Below are 21,020 nucleotides of genomic sequence, written 5' to 3' on the forward strand. Positions count from 1 at the left end.
GAGTATCTGGAGCGTCAGCATTTGTGGGTTCCATTACAGGCTCAAAATGACCAGAAACTAGAGGTTGCCCGATTAATCGGAATGGCCGATTAATTTGGGCCGATTTCAAGTTTTCATAACAATCGGAAATCGGTATTTTTGTTTTACACCTTTTATTTATTTATTTTTTACCTTTATTTAACAAGGCAAGTCAGTTAAGAACAAATTCTTATTTTCAATGGCGGCCTAGGAACAGTGGGTTAACTGCCTTGTTCAGGGGCAGAATGACAGATTTGTACCTTGTCAGCTTGGGGATTTGAACATTAAAAATCAGTCGCTTCCAGCTACAATCGTCATTTACAACAATAACCATGTCTACACTGTATTTCTGATCAATTTGATGTTTATTTTAATGGACAAAAAAAATGTGCTTTCTTTAAAAAATAAAGGCATTTCTAATTGGCCCCAAACTTATGAACGGTAGTGTATACTTGGTCATAACAGACTTTATATGGGCAACTAAAACTCAGAATAAAGTCTGTCACGTTCGTTATACGAAGGAGATCAAGGTACAGCGTGGTATGCGTACATTCTCTATTTATTAAATGAATGCCGAACAAAAACAATAAAGAACAAACTAAATGTGAAGTTATCCAAACTAGTGCTGACAGGCAACTAAACATAGACAAGAACCCACGAACACAAAAGGGAAATGGCTACCTAAATATGATCCCCAATCAGATTGCCTGTGATTGGGAACCATATCAGGCCACCATAGACATACAAATACCTAGACCTACAAAACCCCTATACAATACAAAAGCTAGGATACCCACTCTCGTCACATCCTAACCTAAATATAACCTAAATATAATGAAAACCGATATCTAAGGTCAAAGCGTGACAGTCTGAGGGTGGTTTTAACCTTCCAGATATGGAACTGTATGAACTCGCCACCCAAGGCTTTTACTTGAGACATAATAGTTGAATTAACTAAAGAGGAACAATGGGTACATTTGAAGATGTGCATGCTCACCTCCAAAAACTTTTCACGTTTATATTTTCAAAGGATGGAGCTAAGAACATTAACAACTTCATACTTAAGAACACTATAACAATATTTTAATTTGACTAGGCAAGGCAGTTAAGAACAAATTCTTATTTTCAATGATGGCCTAGGAACAGTGGGTTAACTGCCTTGTTCAGGGGCAGAACGACAGATTTGTAACTTGTCAGCTCAGGGATTCGATCTTACAACCTTTTGGTTATTAGTCCAATTCCCTAACCACTAGGCTACCTGCCACCCCCAATATGGAAGAAAGTTAAACTTATTTTCTACAAGAACCAATATCACTCCCTAAAAACACAATCCTATGGAACAATCCTTGGATGGGTTTAAAGGATTCACTGATACATTGGTCCACATGGAAAACTAAAGACATAGTAGAAACTGTAAATTTGTTGTTAATGAATACATTTATTTTCATGACAGAATTAAAAAGCAATTTTGGACTGACCAATGTAAAATGTTCAAATACATGCAACTTAACATATGATGAAATGTATATTTGAAATCTTTTGGACATCAGAGCAACCTTGAAGGAATCCTATTTGTGTCAGAAAAGGATATTCATATTACATTTTTTAAAACTATTGGAACAAAGACTTAAAAATAAATTATATTGGAACAAGATGGAGGGAATGTTGGAACATAACTAACAAAATTACAATTAACAAAAATGTATGCTTAATCCAGTATAAATTAATGTATAGAATGTATTATACGAGACAAAATTCTCATTCTACAGCACAACGGAGAGTCATGTCTTAAGTGTAAAACTAACAATGACTCAATAATCCATGCCTTCTGGGGGTGACGTCGAGTAAACAAAATGGTGGAGCTTGAGGTCAGGGTATGCCGTCATTGTAAATAATAATTTGTTCTTAACTGACTTGCCATGTTAAATAAAGGTTAAATAAATAAAATAAATGTGGCAGAGAGTGATGAGGATGCTGGAGATGGGGTTGTGAGCAGGTGGGTCTGGGCATGTTCTTTTGATGTTTGAGTGTGTTTGTATGCTGTCTTGTATATGTGTTTGTTTGGCATTGTTTGAAGAAGAAAACCATCGCAAAAAAAAGGTATGCACACATTGTGTCCTGTCCGTTAGACTGTCCATGAACAAATTGCAAGATGCCTAATCTAGCCAATTTCAGACAACCTTAAGAAATTATCAACCCTATCAAACGCCTTCGACAGGTCAATAAATGAGGCAGTACATGATTTTTATGGTCTAAAGTCTAAACAACAAGGCACATCATCTAATAAAAGTGTAGCCGCTGAAACTTTGCTATGTCCAGGTCTAAAAACAGATTGGTGCTCATTAAGAACAGAATGAGAAGTAAAAAGCTGAGAGTTGGCCAGGGATACTAAAATTTGTCACGGCAAAATGGCTTGGAAATTGGACGGTAGTTATCGAAATCAGAAGGATCGCCGCCTTTGTGTAGGGGGAGGATTTGTGCCATTTTCCAGATCTTAGGGATAACACCAGAAACAATTGTCAAGTTAAAAATATAAGTTAATGATTCTGCAATAAGTGTCAGCCCCAGTAGATTTTTTAAATAGTGATTTCAATAAGGCACTTAGTACATCATAGACATAAAATGGTAGAAATTAAAATGAGGAATGTGTATCTGGGAATGTATCGTTCTCTGCAACCTGGCTTGAGGTGAGTTAAGGACTCCCTCTACTGGAATCAGAGTTTTCAGAAGCAATTATTTTTTAAATAAGTGGCCTGCTTATGCAAAGTGGTTATTAAAAGCACCACAAAATGTCCATATTATGGGACCATAGGCCGTCAAAACCTGCTGGGGCAATGACGGGGTGGAGTATTGTTTCAATGAATTGACTATCTTCCAGAAGGCAGCTGGATTTACACCATTCACAGATATTTCAAGAAGTATGTACATTCAGCTTTTCTAATCAGGGATAGACATCTATTTCTCAAGCGTCTGAAGGACTGCCAGTCAGACGAAGAATCAGTCAGCCCAAGCTGAATTTCTCTCCTGAGGTTTCTCTGATAGTTAATGTGTGAACCAGGAATTAGCTCTATACTTTAACTTTAGGTTCTTGAACGGTGAATACTTGTCTGCAATACAGTTTAGCAAAGTAGTAAAACAATTTAGAGCCTGATCCGAGTCAGAAATCTGTGTTTCATCATTTTCCTTCAATTCGCAAGAGGCTGAATGTACAGTTGAAGTTAGAAGTGTACATACACCTTAGCCAAATGTTTTAATTTAAACTCAATTTCACAATTCTTGACATTTAATCCAAGTAAAAATTCCCTGTCTTAGGTCAGTTAGGATCACCACTTTATTAAGAATGTGAAATGCCAGAATAATAGTAGAGAATTATATATTTCAGCTTTATTCCTTTCATCACATTCCCAGTGGGTCAGAAATTTACATATACTCAATTAGTATTTGGTAGCATTGCCTTTAAATTGTTTCAGTTGGGTCAAACGTTTTGGGTAGCCTTACACAGGTTCCCCACAATAAGATGGGTGAATTTTGGCCCATTCCTCCTGGTGTAACCGAGTCAGGTTTGTAGGCCTCCTTGCTCACACACGCTTTTTCAGTTCTACCCACAAATTTTCTATAGGATTGAGATCAGGGTTTTGTGATGGCCACACTAAATACCTTGACTTTGTTGTCCTTAAGCCATTTTGCCACAACTTTGGAAGTATGATTGGGGTCATTATCCATTTGGAAGACCCATTTACAACCAAGCTTTAACTTCCTGTCTGATTTCTTGAGATGTTGCTTGAATATATCCACAGAATTTTCCTCCTCATGATGCCATCTATTTTATGAAGTGCACCAGTCCCTCCTGCAGCAAAGCACCCCCTACAACGTGATGCTGTCACCCCCGTGCTTCATGGTTGGGATGGTGTTCTTCGGCTTGCAAGCCTCCCCCTTTTTCTTCTGAACATAACGATGGCCAAACAGTTCTATTTTTGTTTCATGATTTAACTCCCACCACTTGTTGGACATTTATTTTGGAGGCACGTATAAATAACCAGGGGACATTTCTCCAAAAAGTATGATCTTTGTCCCCATGTGCAGTTGCAAACCGTCGTCTGGATTTTTTAATGGCGGTTTTGGAGCAGTGGCTTCTTCCTTGCTGAGCGGCCTTTCAGGTTATGTCGATATAAGACTCGTTTTACTGTGAATATAGATACTTTTGTATCACGGCTGGATGTGATACAGCCTGGATTCAAACCAGGGACTGTAGTGACACCACTTGCACTGAGATGCCGTGTCTTAGACCGCTGCGTTCATGTGTGTGTTTCCTCCAGCATCTTCACAAGGTCCTTTGCTGATTGATTTGCACTTTTCGCACCAAAGTATGTTCATCGCTAGGAGACAGAATGCGTCTCCTTCCTGATCGGTATGATGGTTGCGTGGTCCCATGGTGTTTATACTTGCGTACTATTGTTTGTACAGATGAACGTGGTACCTTCAGGCATTTTGGAAATTGCTCCCAAGGATGAACAAGACTTGGGGAGGTCTACAATTTTTTTGATTTTCCCATGATGTCAAGCAAAGAGTCACTGAGTTTGAAGGTAGGCCTTGAAATACATTCACAGATACACCTCCAATTGACTCAAATTATGTAAATTACCATATCAGAGGCTTCTAAAGTCATGACATAATTTTCCGGAATTTTCCAAGCTGTTTAAAGGCACAGTCAAATTAGTGTATGTAAACTTCTGACTCACTGGAATTGTGATACAATGAATTATGAGTGAAATAATCTGTCTGTAAACAATTCTTGGAAACATTGTGTCATGCACAAAGAAGATGTCCTAACTGACTTTCCAAAACTATAGTTTGTTAGCAAGTCATTTGTGGAGTGGTTGAAAAATGAGTTTTAATGACTCCAATCTAAGTGTATGTAAACTTCCGACATCAACTGTATATCACCAGAGAAAGCATCCAAGTGAGCGAAACAGCGCCTCTGTATGTGTAGGCAGGCCATATATCCAATGCTGTCTGGTCAAAAAGAGTATGACATTGTTGGCGCCCGAAGCATTGAATGCAAGGGAAGCCAGCGAGCCTCCCTTGTTAAAAAAGTATAAATACACAATTAGTGAGCTCAACTGTGAATGGTCCTGGAACACCAAAAAAAGACTAAAGGGAAGCCAGTTCGTATTTGGCTTCACTCCTATCACATAAAAATTTGTTGCGGCCTTTTAAGCATTCTAGTACAGTTAACCTCTTGAAGCTAGGGGGCACTATTTTCATGTTTGGAAAAATAACGTCCCAAAGTAAACAGCCTATTTCTCAGGACCAGATGGTAGAATATGCATATAATTGACAGCTTAGGATAGAAAACTCTAAAGTTTCCAAAACTGTCAAAATATTGTCTGAGTATAACAGAACTAATATTGCAGTCGAAACCCTGAGGAAAATCCAATCAGGAAGTGCCTCTTATTTTGAAACCCTTCTGTTCCTATGCATGCCTATCCTCCATTTAAAGGGATATCAACGAGATTCATTTTTCTCTGGCTTCCCTAAGGTGTCAGTCTTTAGACAGTTTCAGGCTTTTATTTTGAAAAATTAGCGTGAAAGATCACATTGCGTAAGTGGATAGGTGGGGGCTCTCAGAGTGAGTTTTTGCGCTACAGAGTTTTGCGCTACATTGTTCCTCCCACTGTTATTGAAAAACCTACACACTCGGTTGATATATTATCGAATATATATTTTAAAAACTACCTGAGGAATGATTATAAAAACGTTTGACATGTTTCTGTGGACATTATGAAGACTATTTGGAATTTCCATCTGCGTTGTCGTGACTGCTCTTTCCTGTGGATTTCTGAACATAACGTGACAAACAAAATGTGTTTGGGGTATAAAAATAATCTTTATGGAACAAAAGGAACATTTGTTGTGTAACTGTGTCTCGTGAGTAAAAACATCCGAAGATCAAAGGTAAACGATTAATTTGCTTGCTTTTCTGATTTGTGACCAAGCTTCCTGATGCTAAGTGTACATAATGCTATGCTAGGCTATCGATAAACTTACAAACGCTTGGATTGCTTTCGCTGTAAAGCATCATTTAAAAATCTGAGACGACAGGTGGATTAACAAAAGGCTAAACTGTGTTTTGCAATATTGCACTTGTGATTTCATGAATATGAATATTTTTTAGTAATATTATTTGACTGTTGCGCTATGCTATTCAGCGGTTTCTGACAAATGATCCCTCGACAGGGATGGGTAGCGTCAAGAAGTTAAATAATTAACACACACATGAACACAGCGGTCTAAGACACGGCATCTCAGTGCAAGAGGCGTCACTACAGTCCCTGGTTCGAATCCAGGCTGTATCACATCTAGCCGTGATTGGGAGTCCCATAGGGCGGCGCACAATTGGCCCAGCGTCGTCCGGGTTTGGCCGGGGTAGGCTGTCATTGTAAATAAGAATTTGTTCTGAACCGTCTTGTCTAGCTAAATAAAAGTTACACACACACCACACTGACCAAAAAGTAATGGTTGGCATTTATGTATGTCCCCATTACAAGTAAAACATAATCAAAACCTATTTCTTTCACTTACTTACTGTGCTGTTTCGTTGTTCATTTGTTCAGTCGTTTCATTCAACCAGGATTTCTATGGAACGCCGTTTGTGTGGGTCTTTGCTATGGAACGCCGTTTGGGTGGGTCTTTGCTATGGAACGCCGTTTGGGTGGGTCTTTCCTATGGAACGCCGTTTGTGTGGGTCTTTCCTATGGAACGCCGTTTGTGTGGGTCTTTGCTATGGAACGCCGTTTGTGTGGGTCTTTGCTATGGAACGCCGTTTGGGTGGGTCTTTGCTATGGAACGCCGTTTGGGTGGGTCTTTGCTATGGAACGCCGTTTGGGTGGGTCTTTGCTATGGAACGCCGTTTGGGTGGGTCTTTGCTATGGAACGCCGTTTGGGTGGGTCTTTGCTATGGAACTCCGTTTGGGTGGGTCTTTGCTATGGAACGCCGTTTGGGTGGGTCTTTGCTATGGAACGCCGTTTGGGTGGGTCTTTGCTATGGAACGCCGTTTGGGTGGGTCTTTGCTATGGAACGCCGTTTGGGTGGGTCTTTGCTATGGAACGCCGTTTGGGTGGGTCTTTGCTATGGAACGCCGTTTGGGTGGGTCTTTGCTATGGAACGCCGTTTGGGTGGGTCTTTGCGTGTCAAAGAAAACAATGACCAGTAGATAACATTATTTGACGTGTCAAAAAAGCTTGTTGACCAATCACGACCTGAATATGACTGCACATCACATAATAATTGAACGCCTTCATACATTTTTTACGGCGTTATTACACCATCACTTGTATTTCATGTCACAACGATTCATCGATACGTATGCTATGATGCTAGTAAAGTTGCCTCGCACACCTACCGTGCTGGTCATAAAAAAGCTAGCTAGCTCATGGATGTAAATAATGTTCTTCGCTAAAAACATAGCAAAATGACAATCAGTTTCAGGAGCTCCAGTTAGCTAGCCACAATAAGAATTAGCCACAATAGTGGACTTTGCAGTTAGCCTTCAAAATAAAAGTATGTAGTAGTAATTTTGAAGGCAAACCGTAAATTTCACTATTGTGCCAAGTCCAGTTGAGCCTCACTAGCCAGATGAAGCTAGCACGACTGCTTATAATGTTAGCTTTGGGCAACAGGGTTAAGTAGCTGGCTAGCTATTTATTTTCATGAACTGAAGTTCAATTTCAATAGGGGAACAGCAAGTGGTAATCTAGCTAATACTTACACGCAAGGATTCGTAAATCATTGCCAAGAATAATGAAAATTACTGCAGCTTCCACTGGTCATTATTTTCAGGCTGGTTGTATTGGTGCTAGCTAGGTACCAAGCTAAAACTAGCTACCCCAGAAGTTGCGGTCGAACAAATGCTTTATTACCAACGCGGTATTGTAAACACATCGTTCGTGGCCTGTGTTTGCAGACTTTTTTGTACAGCTTTGACAGTGCTGCTGTATCTTTTTTGACACGCAAAGACCCAAATGGCTTTCCAAAGTATGTATGTCTTCAAGCTAATAACAGTGACGCTATTACTGTGTAACTCCGGTAGGGCAACATCTGAAAAATAGCGCACTTGGTATTGTGTACCGGTGCTCGACCAGTCGGCGAAAGCGAACATCACCCACGACAGAGAACGGTTGATTGTCAAGGGCAATGAATTTCATTATCTTGGCTTTAATGGATTTCACTTTGAATTATCTCGCTGAAATGTTCTTACTCTTTCAAATGACTGCTCGATCCACACAGCAGACATTGTGGGCTAGGCTACGAATGCTGTGTTGCACATATAGCGCAACATTTTATGTGGCGTCATTACGGCATGTACCTAAGTTATATAGGTATACACGTCAGCTTTGACAACGGTTTAGCATTAAACTAGACATTGGCCGATACCGATGTTGGAATTTTTAGTTAATATCAGCGGATTCCGATATGTTCACCGATATCATGCATCCCTACTAAATTTGCCATAAAGTAGCCCGAGAGTATTTTTGAAATTGTATTATTGTAATGCATCCGAGCATGTTTTCCACAAACTGCTCTATCCCTGGTGAGTCCGGTAACACTACGGTGTCCAGAGGGACTACTTTATGTGAGAACTGTAAACCTCACTGGGTGTGTCTGTCAAAACCCCAACAGGTTATCAATTTCAGTCTCTGGGAGACATTTAGGTGACACATTGTATCACTTTAAATGCTTATCCTCATAGCAAATAACAAAATAATTTTTGAATGCAACACATATATATACAAATGCATCCCAAGTCATCATAAGCATTTTGCTAAGAAGCCTGGAGAATTAAAAGAAAATAGACATTAATTAGGGGAACGTAAATGTTCACATCAAATGTTATTCCAAATCTGTCCTAGAGTCCATTTCCTGTCCTCTGAGGCCCCCATGTCTCCAAAAGAAAAAACAAACCCGGCCCGCAAAGTTGTAATTCCTTCAGCTACACTCAACGTATTTGTTTAGTTTTACCCACTTTTTAAATTAGGAAGAGGGAGATCAAAAATCAAAAAAGGAAATGTCTACATCAGAAGACTTTCACATCCTCTCAAGCAGTAACTGGAGTATGAGGCTAAAACAAAAAAAACATACCAATGTTGCTAATTACATAATAACAATAACGCATCAAAAGACTGAGTGCCGTCTGTCTAAAAAAACTGTAGTGCAGAACTTATTTAGCCACAGGTCATGCAAGGGTCTGCTAGCTGTGCCAGGTATGTAATAAACATAACGTACCACTTACATTACAGTACAGCAGACAACTGGGCCAACATCATAAACACACTGTAAATGATGCTCACTGGGTCACACCAGTTTAGCAGCACAGCTTTCCCTATATAGCAGAGATTAACCATGAGAAATGCAGATGCAGCATTTCTGGAAACTGCTTCAATTGCACTGTTGTTTTCCAGTCAAACAAAGATGAGGACATCTTGCAAAGCTCTATCCTGGATGCAGTTTCCTTAGGGCAAAAGTAAACTAAAGCCATAATCTGCAGCCCAATAGATTTTCTTCTGCTCTACATATTGATGAAATCCATAACAGAGGGAGAGGGCAATGACCTGGGAGAGAGGGATCATGGAGCTTGTGGGGGGGGGGGCAAACTCAACATCAAGCAGTCCATGGAAAGTGTGTTCCTTCAACATCAGTATTCCTGTAAATACTGCAAAACAAGGCATATACTTTCTACACAATACTAAAGTATATGGGGTGTTCTGTTCTGGATTGCCATTCCACCCAAATTTTCAAATATGTAGACTTGTTCTCATTCCAATGCTCACTATACTGGACTGTGCCAATTCTTCAATGATTACTTCTCCACACAATAAGAGCAACATACCTGCTGCTTCCAGTATTCGCACTATACTACAGTAGCATCCAAGTCTGGGGTCTGGTCTGAACGACTTCCACTACGGCCTGCTGGTGAAATCATCAGCCTAGATTTATACTGATACCAGTAAGTGCAGACAGACAGCAGCTGTAAAAGTCACTCTCTCTGCTCTGGACCCCCCAAAGACAACCGAAACCCCAGAGCCATGATCTAGTGTATGCCTTACTGTGTGTAGACTAGTACGCTTTTCATAATTGAAATGTGAGTAAAGTTTTATACTGGAGCAAAAACTTGCTACAGGCAATGCCATATCTCTCTCATATGTCTCAGCAAAGAAAACTGAATAAAACAATGATCAGAGGAACAGCTGATGACCTGAGTTTTGACACCAATGCCAATGTGTCCCTATGGGTATTGTCTGTCTACCACCACAACGATGCATGTTTGTGTAGAAAGTGTGGCAAGTATAGTATCTACAGCCTTACGATAAACAATTAAATGTTCATTTCAAGCACTTCCTAATACAAAGCATATGCACAATGTCCCCAAACAATGCCTCCGTTCTACTAAATAACAGCTGAAACTGCTTAAGCAGTCTCAAATAGACTTGAGCCGTTTACATGACAGAAACTCTAACCAACATAAGGGACTGGAAACCACAGAGAAATCATGGCTAAACAAAGACCATATGGTACGTTTCAGACAGACTTCCACTCTCAGATACTACAGCGTTCTTTTTTCATACAAAATTATACATTTTCCCATATATCACCTCATGGTATTAAACATCTAAAAATGTGTTTGAATGCATAACCGCACATTTAGTCAAATTAACTTTAGAGCCTATTTAGACTAGCAATCGCAGATAAACATGTGGAGTATTAAAATCATGCAAACACTACTGTATACAGTATTGCCATGGCATCAACAGTTGCTATATAAACAGCTGCTATATATTATAATGTCAACATTTCCTTTTGCCTTAAGTCCCAGTTGTTCCCTCCCCATCACCACAGAGCTGACTCTGAGCTTGGCTAGATGGCCTTCACTTATTGTGAAGGTTCTGAGTAGGCCAAGGCAGAGTACAGACAAGGGACTGTTGTTGGAGGAGCGCTGAGTCAGAGAGAGAGCAGGGAGCCAAACAACACAAAGTCACAGACATAACGTGGCATATGCATCTATGTATATGCTATGGGTTGAAGAGTAAGAACAACATGTTTTCCCTCATATGTGATCTTGGTGAAGATGTTGGTTTTCTGAACCATTGCAGTTGGTGGAGTGAGGTTCATTGTGCAGGAGTTTCCTTACATTTACGTCCCAGAGCAGAGGCCTAATTGTCACTTTTGAAGCAAATATAAAAAATTGCCAGAGTACTACACTTCCTTTAACAAAAATAGCCTGTTCTATAAATAAACATTTCTGAAAAGACTGAATGCCTGTTCAGAAATTGGGGTTGAGGAAAAACACCTCTCCCTCACAGACACACATTCATACATGTAACATGGTTACGGTAAGGCATGTGAATATCTTCTTCTTACCCTGAATCTATGCAGTAGGAGGAGCAACTGACAAAATACCGGCTAAATCAGATGACTGAGGAATGTTATGAGAACAACAAATGAACACAAGGTTGCCAAATCTTTACAGATAGCAGTATGACCTTGTCATTGATCTCATGCCAAGCTTTTCACCTGAACTCTTTCAGTTCACTTGCCATGGATCCAGTAACACAATATGCTCCAAGTTAACATTAAAGTGAGGCCTTCCTTGACTTCTCTGCTCCCCACTGCTTACATTTCTCTCTTACTCTGCTCTAGTAACTGTGATCATTGGCATGTACCATTACCTCGTTCCTGGCGATACAGTAACCGACACCAGTCTGAGCCCAGGGAGGCAAGGAACATTTGATTTATTAACACATCTTTTTCATTATTGTGTTCAAACAGAGACAGAATTAGTGCCACACTAAACATCTCCAACATCCAGAGTCATTCTATACCATGCTCAAGGATAGAGTCAGCTCAATCTACAATTACTGAGTCAAGCCATCTGTTGTTGACCAGAAGTTCCCCTACTGTCTCTCTGCTTCTGTAAACAACAGATAAAGAAATCGCATGGTCCTATTTTTAATAGACTCATTGCAGTGTTTGGGCTGTCTCTGGGACCCCCCTAAAACAAGCCTCGAGGAACCATCCCCCCACACCCCTCCAGGCAGCCCAGATTAATGCCATACTACACTGGTTTACTGTCATTGTCCCCCATTAAGAGGCCTTTCAGTGAGATGACAGCGATAAGAGACAGTCTGCTGCTCTGAGATCATTCTAAGCCATTCAGACAGCTGTGTTTGAGTCGAGGATGCATAATCCACCACACACATGAATTAGGCACAGGCTGGAGAGGGTTGTGGAGGGGGCAGTGTGTTTTTACAAGCCTTACTTAATCCCTCTGAGCAGCCAATGCAGGGCAGCTGGGAGCAGTGTAATGTTTAAACTGTATGGTAGTAAGCTAAAGAGTCTGTCTGGGAAGGAGAAGGGTAATGTAAGAACACTATGGGACATTTCCACTAAGGATTTACCAAGGTGTTTAAGTGACTTTTCTGTTTCCATCTACGTGGACCGACACCCGTGTCTCACTGGCCAAGATGACAACCTGCTCTGACTTGGAGCCAAGACAAGGCCCTGGGTACTTTTCATCTGTCATTTACATAACAATGGCTAACTATGAACTTTAACACCTCCTCACAAAGCAACAGTCTTGAGTGATGCAGAGGTTGTTGATACTGCTCACCACAAGTCTTTAGGAAACACAATAACACTAGAGCTCAGATTAACATAAAACACTGGCGATACCCTGGTGTGGGGGTAAGTCTAGATGGAAAAGCACGATTCTCATATTAATTAATGGAACGACATTGACTACACTCCCAATATTTATATTTCACTAATATTTAAAATGAGGAATATTGTGAAATGTGTAGGTGTGTGGTGCATGATAACTTAGCCAGACCAGAAGGGAGCTAAGTGCTGTAAATCACAGAGACCTCAGGAATAGGGCTACACAAGGACTCTAATATCGTAGTACTTCAAAAGGCTTGAACACCTCCCTGTCCCATTGATGCACCCAGCCAGTCTCATTCCTTTTGCTGAACCACTAACAGATTCTATGACTGGTCACCTGCAGTTTGACCAGGTCTCAAGTTCTCTCCTGATTGGCTCTGTAGTCAAGATGCAGCTGTGGATTTCTGATTGGTGCCTAGGATGGAGCAGACTGGATATAACCTGGTTTCTGGGAATGTGCTTGGCCATTAACCACAGACGGACTTACTGAGACAGAAAAACAGGGCCAAAAATGCTTAGGCTAAAATTCTAACAATGTATTCACAGACACAAAAAAATGCATGAGCTCTTCTCCTTTAGGATGACCTTGTATAGCTAGGAACTGTAAGACACCTGCTACTGTGTTTTGTTGTTTTTTCTTTACCAGTGAAACTTCTTTTTAGACATGGCTTGCTTCCTGATATAACAGTTTCCTTCATGCAACATTGTGTTTAATACTAAACTGGGAGAGTACATTTACACCACCTGGCCCTGTCAATACATGTCTACAATAAATGATCCAGTTCCAATTAGGGTGTTGAAGGCGCTTGCACTTCGTAACAGCCTTAGGTCAATGCAACACAGTCTAACCTGTATGAAACAGTTGCAACAGGGTCTAGCCTAACCAGTAAGATAAAGTTGCAGCAAAATAGGCTAACCTGTAACAGACTGGAGGTGTCAGGTGAGGACATGCCTTTAGGGGATTACTGTCTGGTCTGTCTCCTATTTCAAAACAAAAAGATGCACTTGGGCCGTGAGAAACAGGGGGGCGGGGAGGAGGTGCATAGGGAAGAGTAGCTGGGACTAGGATGTACTCTATGAACTTTAAAGACACAGCTGGAAGCGCTGAGCAAGACTTTTTAATTACTGTAGACACTCCACTTAATTCCTGATCATTCTTGATCAAGTATGTTTGTTTATTCCATGTGTAACTCTGTGTTGTTTTGTGTCGCCCTGCTTTGCTTTATCTTGGCCAGATCACAGTTATAAATGAGAACTTGTTCTCAACTAGCCTACCTGGTTAAGTAAAGGTGAAATAAATAAATAAAATAAAAAATTTATTCTCAGCTGAGTTGCTCATTAACTTGAATCCCTATTGCAGGTAGATCGTTGTAGATTAAAGGGATCCTGAAAGACATTTAGCATTGATTTGACACTAACATTGTGGTAGTCCTTGGATAAAATAACTATTATATTACAAGGGCTATTTGGCAAATGGCTGACTTCATACAACTATTTATACTGGCATTCCTTGTTTTTGTGAAAAGAATGAATGTCTGGCTCTGGAATGAATTCCACTGCAAGGTCAAGCTGACACATAGCCCTAAAATAGAATCAGGATATTTTGTTTCTATTGCTCTTGATGAGCTCTTTATAAAAAGCACAGTATGTGGTATTGCTGAAAGCAAAATGAATGTGGTCTGTGGAGCTAGATGATCCACAGTAACCCCACTACTACAGTATATGAGGAGGGTTTTCTCAGTCAATAGACATAATGACACATGGGTATGGTATTGACTAAGGCTGTCCATCTATAGGCCACATATAATATGTATGGGCCAATAGCTCAACTTAAACCACTCATGAGACACTTCCCAAAACTAGTAAATTCATATGATGGGGTGAATTCTATGCAAAACCAGAATTCAACCAAAACATAATAAATCTGTTATTAAAAAGGCAGGTCTTCAACTGCTTCAGATATTTTTTTCATGAGTGAACACTTTGGAAAGTGTGTTTCAGTCCAAGACTCTTCCACAACCGCCAATGGCATGTTTCGCCAGGGAGAATGAGAGTTGACTATCGGATCACAGTTTAGATCATTTTCTATCTACTAACACTAAGGGGACCAGTGGAAACAGTAAACTGTAGCCAATCTTGTGGACAGAATATTATTTTTTTAAATAGCAAAGCAAGTGTGAGAAGTGGTTATGTGGGTGTTAACTATCAAAGAGGATGGTTACAGAGATACGGACGGACTGTTCCTAAGCAACCTAAATGTGAAAAACACCCACGGGTTGCAACTCCTACTGTTAAAATACGTTAGTCAGCCATAAGCAATGGTTATGTTTTACAACAGCATCAGATACAATACCCTGTTATTTGTGGAAATAATATTTGCATATAGTCTCTCACTTTTATAATTACAAGCTAATAAAGGTTTCTAGGTTTATAATCTACGTATATCTTATCTTCCGTATGTCATATGGGCACATTAATTAATAGTACTAAACACAGAGTACTTTCCTACAGACAATCACACCCCAAAACTGCCTTGGGCCTCTTGAAAACAAAGTATTCCAGTGACTCAGAAGGAATCTTCAACTCCTACATATTTCAGTGAATGTATTCTGCCTTAAAAATCCATCTGTCAAAAACATTGGAACAGTTCTGAAATGTACATTGATTTATGAAATGTAATGTGTTAAAAAAAACAAAAAAACTAGTTGCCTGACTTTTGGTTTATCCCCAGCTTCCAGATTAGGTACGTACTCATCCAAGATGACGGATGTACCCAATTTAAAGTGTTTAAATCACCCCCTTCATAGCCACACTTCCTCTCTGGCACTGATGCCATCTGATTACAGTCACTGTCTTCATTTTTAATTTAAACTTTATTTAAGTAGGAAACTATTTAACTGTGACTACTGATGAGTCACACTCAGTGGAAGTTAGTCACTCCCTGTAGGATCTTTAGGAAACACAGCCTGGAAAAGTCACTCCCAAATGATTCAGTCACAACTATGGAGAAACTACCATGGAGGCTGTTACTGAAATAACTTTATGGCAGAGGGCTTCGTCGCTATGACAGTCACAGAGCCATACGGATCGATGAATGAATGAAAACATTGTCAGGCAAGAACATACCACCACAACCGCAAAACCCCATTGAAAAGTAATGCATGTTCTTACATCGCTCTTCCTAAACTTTGCTTTAAAACTCTTCATCTTAGGCCTGGTCCATACAGTTTCCCACGTGTCCAGGTGAGCCTCTGAAACAAACAAAAATATTAAAAGTATAAGATGTGTAACTCATAAGTCGTCTCTAAAGTGCAACAGGGAGAAGCAACATGTGCAAATGTAACACTTTTCTCTGATTTCATGGTAACTTATTTGAGAGTTGGCCCTTATTATTATGCATGTGTAACTGTAATTTTAACCATTTGCAATATAAACGTGTCTTGCACTCATCCGCGCAATAGCCTTCCCAGCACTAATGAATAAAAACAAACTATGGGACAGAACGTATAGGCTGATACAAAGTATCCATCGCGAGTCCCATGGCACGGTTTGAAGTTATTTTGAGGTGGTCACAGTAACGTTAGCCTGTAGCAATAGATTGCTGTATATAATTGCTACAATTAGTGCACAACGTTCAACGGCAACAGATTTTATTTGTACTCCGATACATTTGTATCATTCAACCACGCTTGCTCTTTAGCGAAAGATAGGAACAGCTAGCAAGCTAACAATTCAGTCTAGCATCAACTTTGTAAATAATGTATGAACACGCTGCACACTTACCCTTTAAAAGTTGGGACTCACAGTAATATTCTGTTCGACAGCCTACAGATTTGACTAAATTGTCAGTCGGTAGAAATATATTAAAATAGAATCGACAAACAGAAAAGGAATAGCTAGTGTGAACAAATAGCCCGCCTAGATAGGCTATGCTGGCTAGGCTCAGGCTGAATACATTAAAAGTTGGACTATTCAAGTGCCTATCGCTTTGCTCGGAAGCTAGCTCACTGAGTGTTACTCCAGTTGAAATGGTGACGTCATTCCTCCCCCGTGACCAAATATTTCTGCATATTCCCAATCATGAATAAACCTTTTGTAGGCTAAATGTGCAATTGAATTATAGTCTTGTGTTTATTGTAATATTTGACAACAATTACAACAGGTAAACACTTTACAACACCAACGTGACTGATCACACTTCTCTAATAGGTAGACAGCAATAGCATATACGCAAAAGCACACTACATTTCTCCTAAAGGCTGCACCCCATAGGTATGCGCAAAAATAGCAACACTACTGTATAAGCTACAAATAGACAGTGTTCTGCCCTTCTGTCTATTTTTCATATTTTCTCCGATGCAAATCTATTCTCTCACTGTTAACATTAATTGTTTTACTTATGAGATGGTTTATGTCTGCTTTAATGCTTTGTCTATCCAATGTGAACATCTGTGATATCATCAGGCTCTTGCTCTCTTAGCTCAGCAGAATGGTTTACTATACAAACATTTAGACCCCAAACATCAGTGCAATCTAGCCTCACCAGATATATAGGCTATTTCATGGTAGACCTACAGCATTTGAATCATGCATGAAGCCATGTTACAAAGACATCTGGCTGGATTAATGAAGCAACAAAAGTTGCCTGTGGTAGCCTACATCTGTCCATCTAATCCACATTGCCATAAAGGATGTCACCAGCCTGGTTAGATTTTTGTTCTACAGTCAAGGCCCCCAGACATAAGCGACTTAAGCGGTCGCTTATTCGAGCCCCTGGCCACTAGGAGGCCCCAGACCAATTTGAAAATAAATATATTTAATAATATATATACAGTGGGGAGAACAAGCATTTGATAACCTGCAAAATCGGCAGTGTTTACTACTTACAAAGCATGTAGAGGTCTATAATTTTTATCATAGGTACACTTCAACTGGGGGAGACGGAATCTAAAACAAAAATCCAGAAAATCACATTGTATGATTTCTAAGTAATTAATTTGCATTTTATTGCATGACATAAGTATTTGATCACCTACCAACCAGTAAGAATTCCGGCTCTCACAGACCTGTTAAATTTTCTTTAAGAAGCCCCCTGTTCTCCACTCATTACCTGTATTAACTGCACCTGTTTGAACTCGTTATCTGTTTATAAAAGACACCCGTCCACTCACTCAAACAGACTCCAACCTCTCCACAATGGCCAAGACAGAGAGCTGTGTAAGGACATCAGGGATAAAATTGTAGACCTGCACAAGGCTGGGATGGGCTACAGGACAATAGGCAAGCAGCTTGGTGAGAAGGCAACAACTGTTGGCGCAATTATTAGAAAATGGAAGAAGTTCAAGATGACGGTCAATCACCCTCGGTCTGGGGCTCCATGCAAGATCTCACCTCGTGGGGCATCAATGATCATGAGGAAGGTGAGGGATAAGCCCAGAACTACACGGCAGGACCTGGTCAATGACCTGAAGAGAGCTGGGACCACAGTCTCAAAGAAAACCATTAGTAACACACTACGCCGTCATGGATTTAAAATCCTGCATCGCAGGCAAGGTCCCCCTGCTCAAGCCAGCGCATGTCCAGGCCCGTCTGAAGTTCGCCAGTGACCATCTGGATGATCCAGAGGAGGAATGGGAGAAGGTCATGTGGTCTGATGAGACAAAAATAGTTTTTTTTCTAAACTACACTCGCCGTGTTTGGAGGAAGAAGGATGAGTACAACCAAGAACACCATCCCAACTGTGAAGCATGGAGGTGGAAACATCATTCTTTGGGGATGCTTTTCTGCAAAGGGGACAGGATGACTGCACTGTATTGAGGGGAGGATGGATGGGGCCATGTATCGCGAGATCTTGGCCAACAACCTCCTTTCCTCAGTAAGAGCATTGAAGATGGGTCGTGGCTGGGTCTTCCAGCATGACAATGACCCGAAAACACACAGCCAGGGCAACTAAGGAGTGGCTCTGTAAGAAGCATCTCAAGGTCCTGGAGTGGCCTAGCCAGTCTCCAGACCTGAACCCAATAGAAAATCTTTGGAGGGAGCTGAAAGTCCGTATTGCCCAGCGACAGCCCTGAAACCTGAAGGATCTGGAGAAGGTCTGTATGGAGGAGTGGGCCAAAATCCCTGCTGCAGTGTGTGCAAACCTGGTCAAGAACTATAGGGAACATATGATCTCTGTAATTGCAAACAAAGGTTTCTGCACCAAATATTAAGTTCTGCTTTCTGATGTATCAAATACTTATGTCATGCAATAAAATGCTAATTAGTTACTTAAATCATACAATGGGTTTTTCTGGATGTTTGTTTTAGATTCCGTCTCTCACAGTTTAAGTGTACCTATGATAAAAAGTTAGACCTCTACATGCTTTGTAAGTAGGGAAACCTGCAAAATTGGCAGTGTATCAAATACTTGTTCTCCCCACTTTATATAGGAACTCAGTTAGCTCTCAACTTACTGTTAATAGTTAGAATAGTGCAAGGTTAGAATTTGGTTGTTCATCAGCAGTTTCTCTTGTTATGTCAGTCACTCAGCTAACAATTTAAGATTGGTAAATTAGTCAAACCATCTATCTAAACTTGTAGTAATTATGGACGAATGCCAACTGGGAACGGAATGCACGAAACCAGGCTGCCTAAGTATGGTTCTCAATCAGAGACAACGGTTGACAGCTGCCTCTGATTGGGAACCATACCAGGCCAAACACACAGAAATACAAACATAGAACAAATCAGAATACCCACATCACACCCTGGCCAAACTAAAACTAGAAACACACAAAGCAATCTACGGTCAGGGCGACACAGGGGACTTCCAGTTGGCTCCGATTGATTTGTATCACACTCTCATATTATCAATATGGCATAAGTCCTGGCAAAATTAGTAGAATTGCATGAAATTTGTTGTAAAATTGCAAAATGATCTCTCTGTCCCATGGCAAATGTGTAGAACTGCAGAAAGCTTGCTTTAAAACTGCAACACTTTCTCTACGTCCCATGGCAAAAGGTGTAAAATTGAAGGACATTTTCTTTAAAACATTTATTTTCTCTCTGTCAACAGGAGGGACACTAAAATGTTTTTCCCGCAAGGTAGATCTCGCTCAGGGCCCGAAAAGGCTAGGGCCGACCCTGCCTACAATACTGGGCTGGAACAAAAACATGCACACCCTATAGGTCTCAACGTAACGATCAGTACTGAAGAACAGCCTCTACCAGGCTGACCTCAATTTTGCCTCAGCATGATGGATATTGAGCTAACTCTACCCTGGAGATTAAAGGAGCATCATTGCTCAAGTCTCATTCATGATGTAATAGCAGTGAAATATCATCCACTGAGAGTTTTATCGCAAGACTTTAGCAATTGACGAGGGGCATCAGCAAAAAATTCAATAGTATCGGTCTTCTTTTTTTCCATTCTGTTTAACTGTTAACAGAGATGGGCAATTACTGCACCAAAACCCTCCTATGTGGGCTTTGTAGTCAGGACTGCATAATACCCAGAGTGAGATTGCATCAATGTTGCACGCTCTGCAGGGATTACACTGTTGGTGCTGTTACACTATGGGAAGTTCTTTCTATAAATCTGTCCAGTAGATGGTGGTAATGCTCTGTAATTTCCTCTCTACTCATTCATCCTCACTATGGTGCTGAGATCGTGTAGGGGTGTGTGGGCTGAAAGTGCAAGATGCTCTGCTCTCGAGATATATACACTCTGTGGACAGTTTATTAGGAACACCCATCTAATACCGGGTCAGACCCCCCATTGCCTCCAGAACAGCTACAGATACGCTGTGGCGTTCAAATGTTGCACAATTGGTATCAAGGGACCTAACGTGTGCCAAGAAAAAATTATCCACATCATTACACCACCACCAGCCTGTACCATTGACACCAGGCAGAATGGGGCCATGAACTCATTCTGCTTATGCCAAATCCTGACGCAACAGGAACTGGGATTTGTCGGACCAGGCATTGTTTTTCCACTCCTCAATTGTCCAGTGTTGGTGATCGCGTACCCACTGGAGCCGCTTCTTGTTTTAAGCTGATAGGACTGGATCCCGGTGTGGTCGTCTGCTGCAATAACCCATCCATGACAAAGACCAACGAGTTGTGTGTTCAGAGATGCCAGTCTGCACACCACTGTTGTACTGCACTGTTATTTGCCTGTTTGTGGCTCACCTGTTAGCTTGCACGATACTTGCCATTCTCCTTTGACTTCTCTCATCAACGAGCTGTTTTCACCCACAGGACAGCCTCTGACTGGATGTTTTGTTGTTTGTCGCACTATTCT

General features: G+C 40.7%; 1 protein-coding gene across 2 annotated transcripts in view; it reads right to left on the reverse strand.

Annotated features, from left to right (window-relative positions):
- LOC109892469 (ankycorbin) overlaps positions 1-16,735 on the reverse strand; it is an 82,317-nt gene extending 65,582 nt beyond the window's left edge. The window contains exons 1-2 of one of the 2 annotated variants that reach the window (XM_031826360.1): positions 16,517-16,735; positions 15,905-15,984 (exon numbers count right to left, since the gene is read on the reverse strand). In XM_031826360.1, coding sequence (XP_031682220.1) covers positions 15,905-15,940 — 36 coding nt within the window. In that variant the 5' untranslated portion in view covers positions 15,941-15,984; positions 16,517-16,735. The remainder of the gene's footprint in view (positions 1-15,904; positions 15,985-16,516) is intronic. The other variant, XM_020485026.2, reaches the window with a different exon arrangement.
- Between the last annotated feature and the right edge of the window lie 4,285 nt (positions 16,736-21,020).

The sequence above is a fragment of the Oncorhynchus kisutch genome, linkage group LG6 (genome assembly GCF_002021735.2).
Source record: "Oncorhynchus kisutch isolate 150728-3 linkage group LG6, Okis_V2, whole genome shotgun sequence".
NCBI classification, from domain to species: domain Eukaryota; kingdom Metazoa; phylum Chordata; class Actinopteri; order Salmoniformes; family Salmonidae; genus Oncorhynchus; species Oncorhynchus kisutch.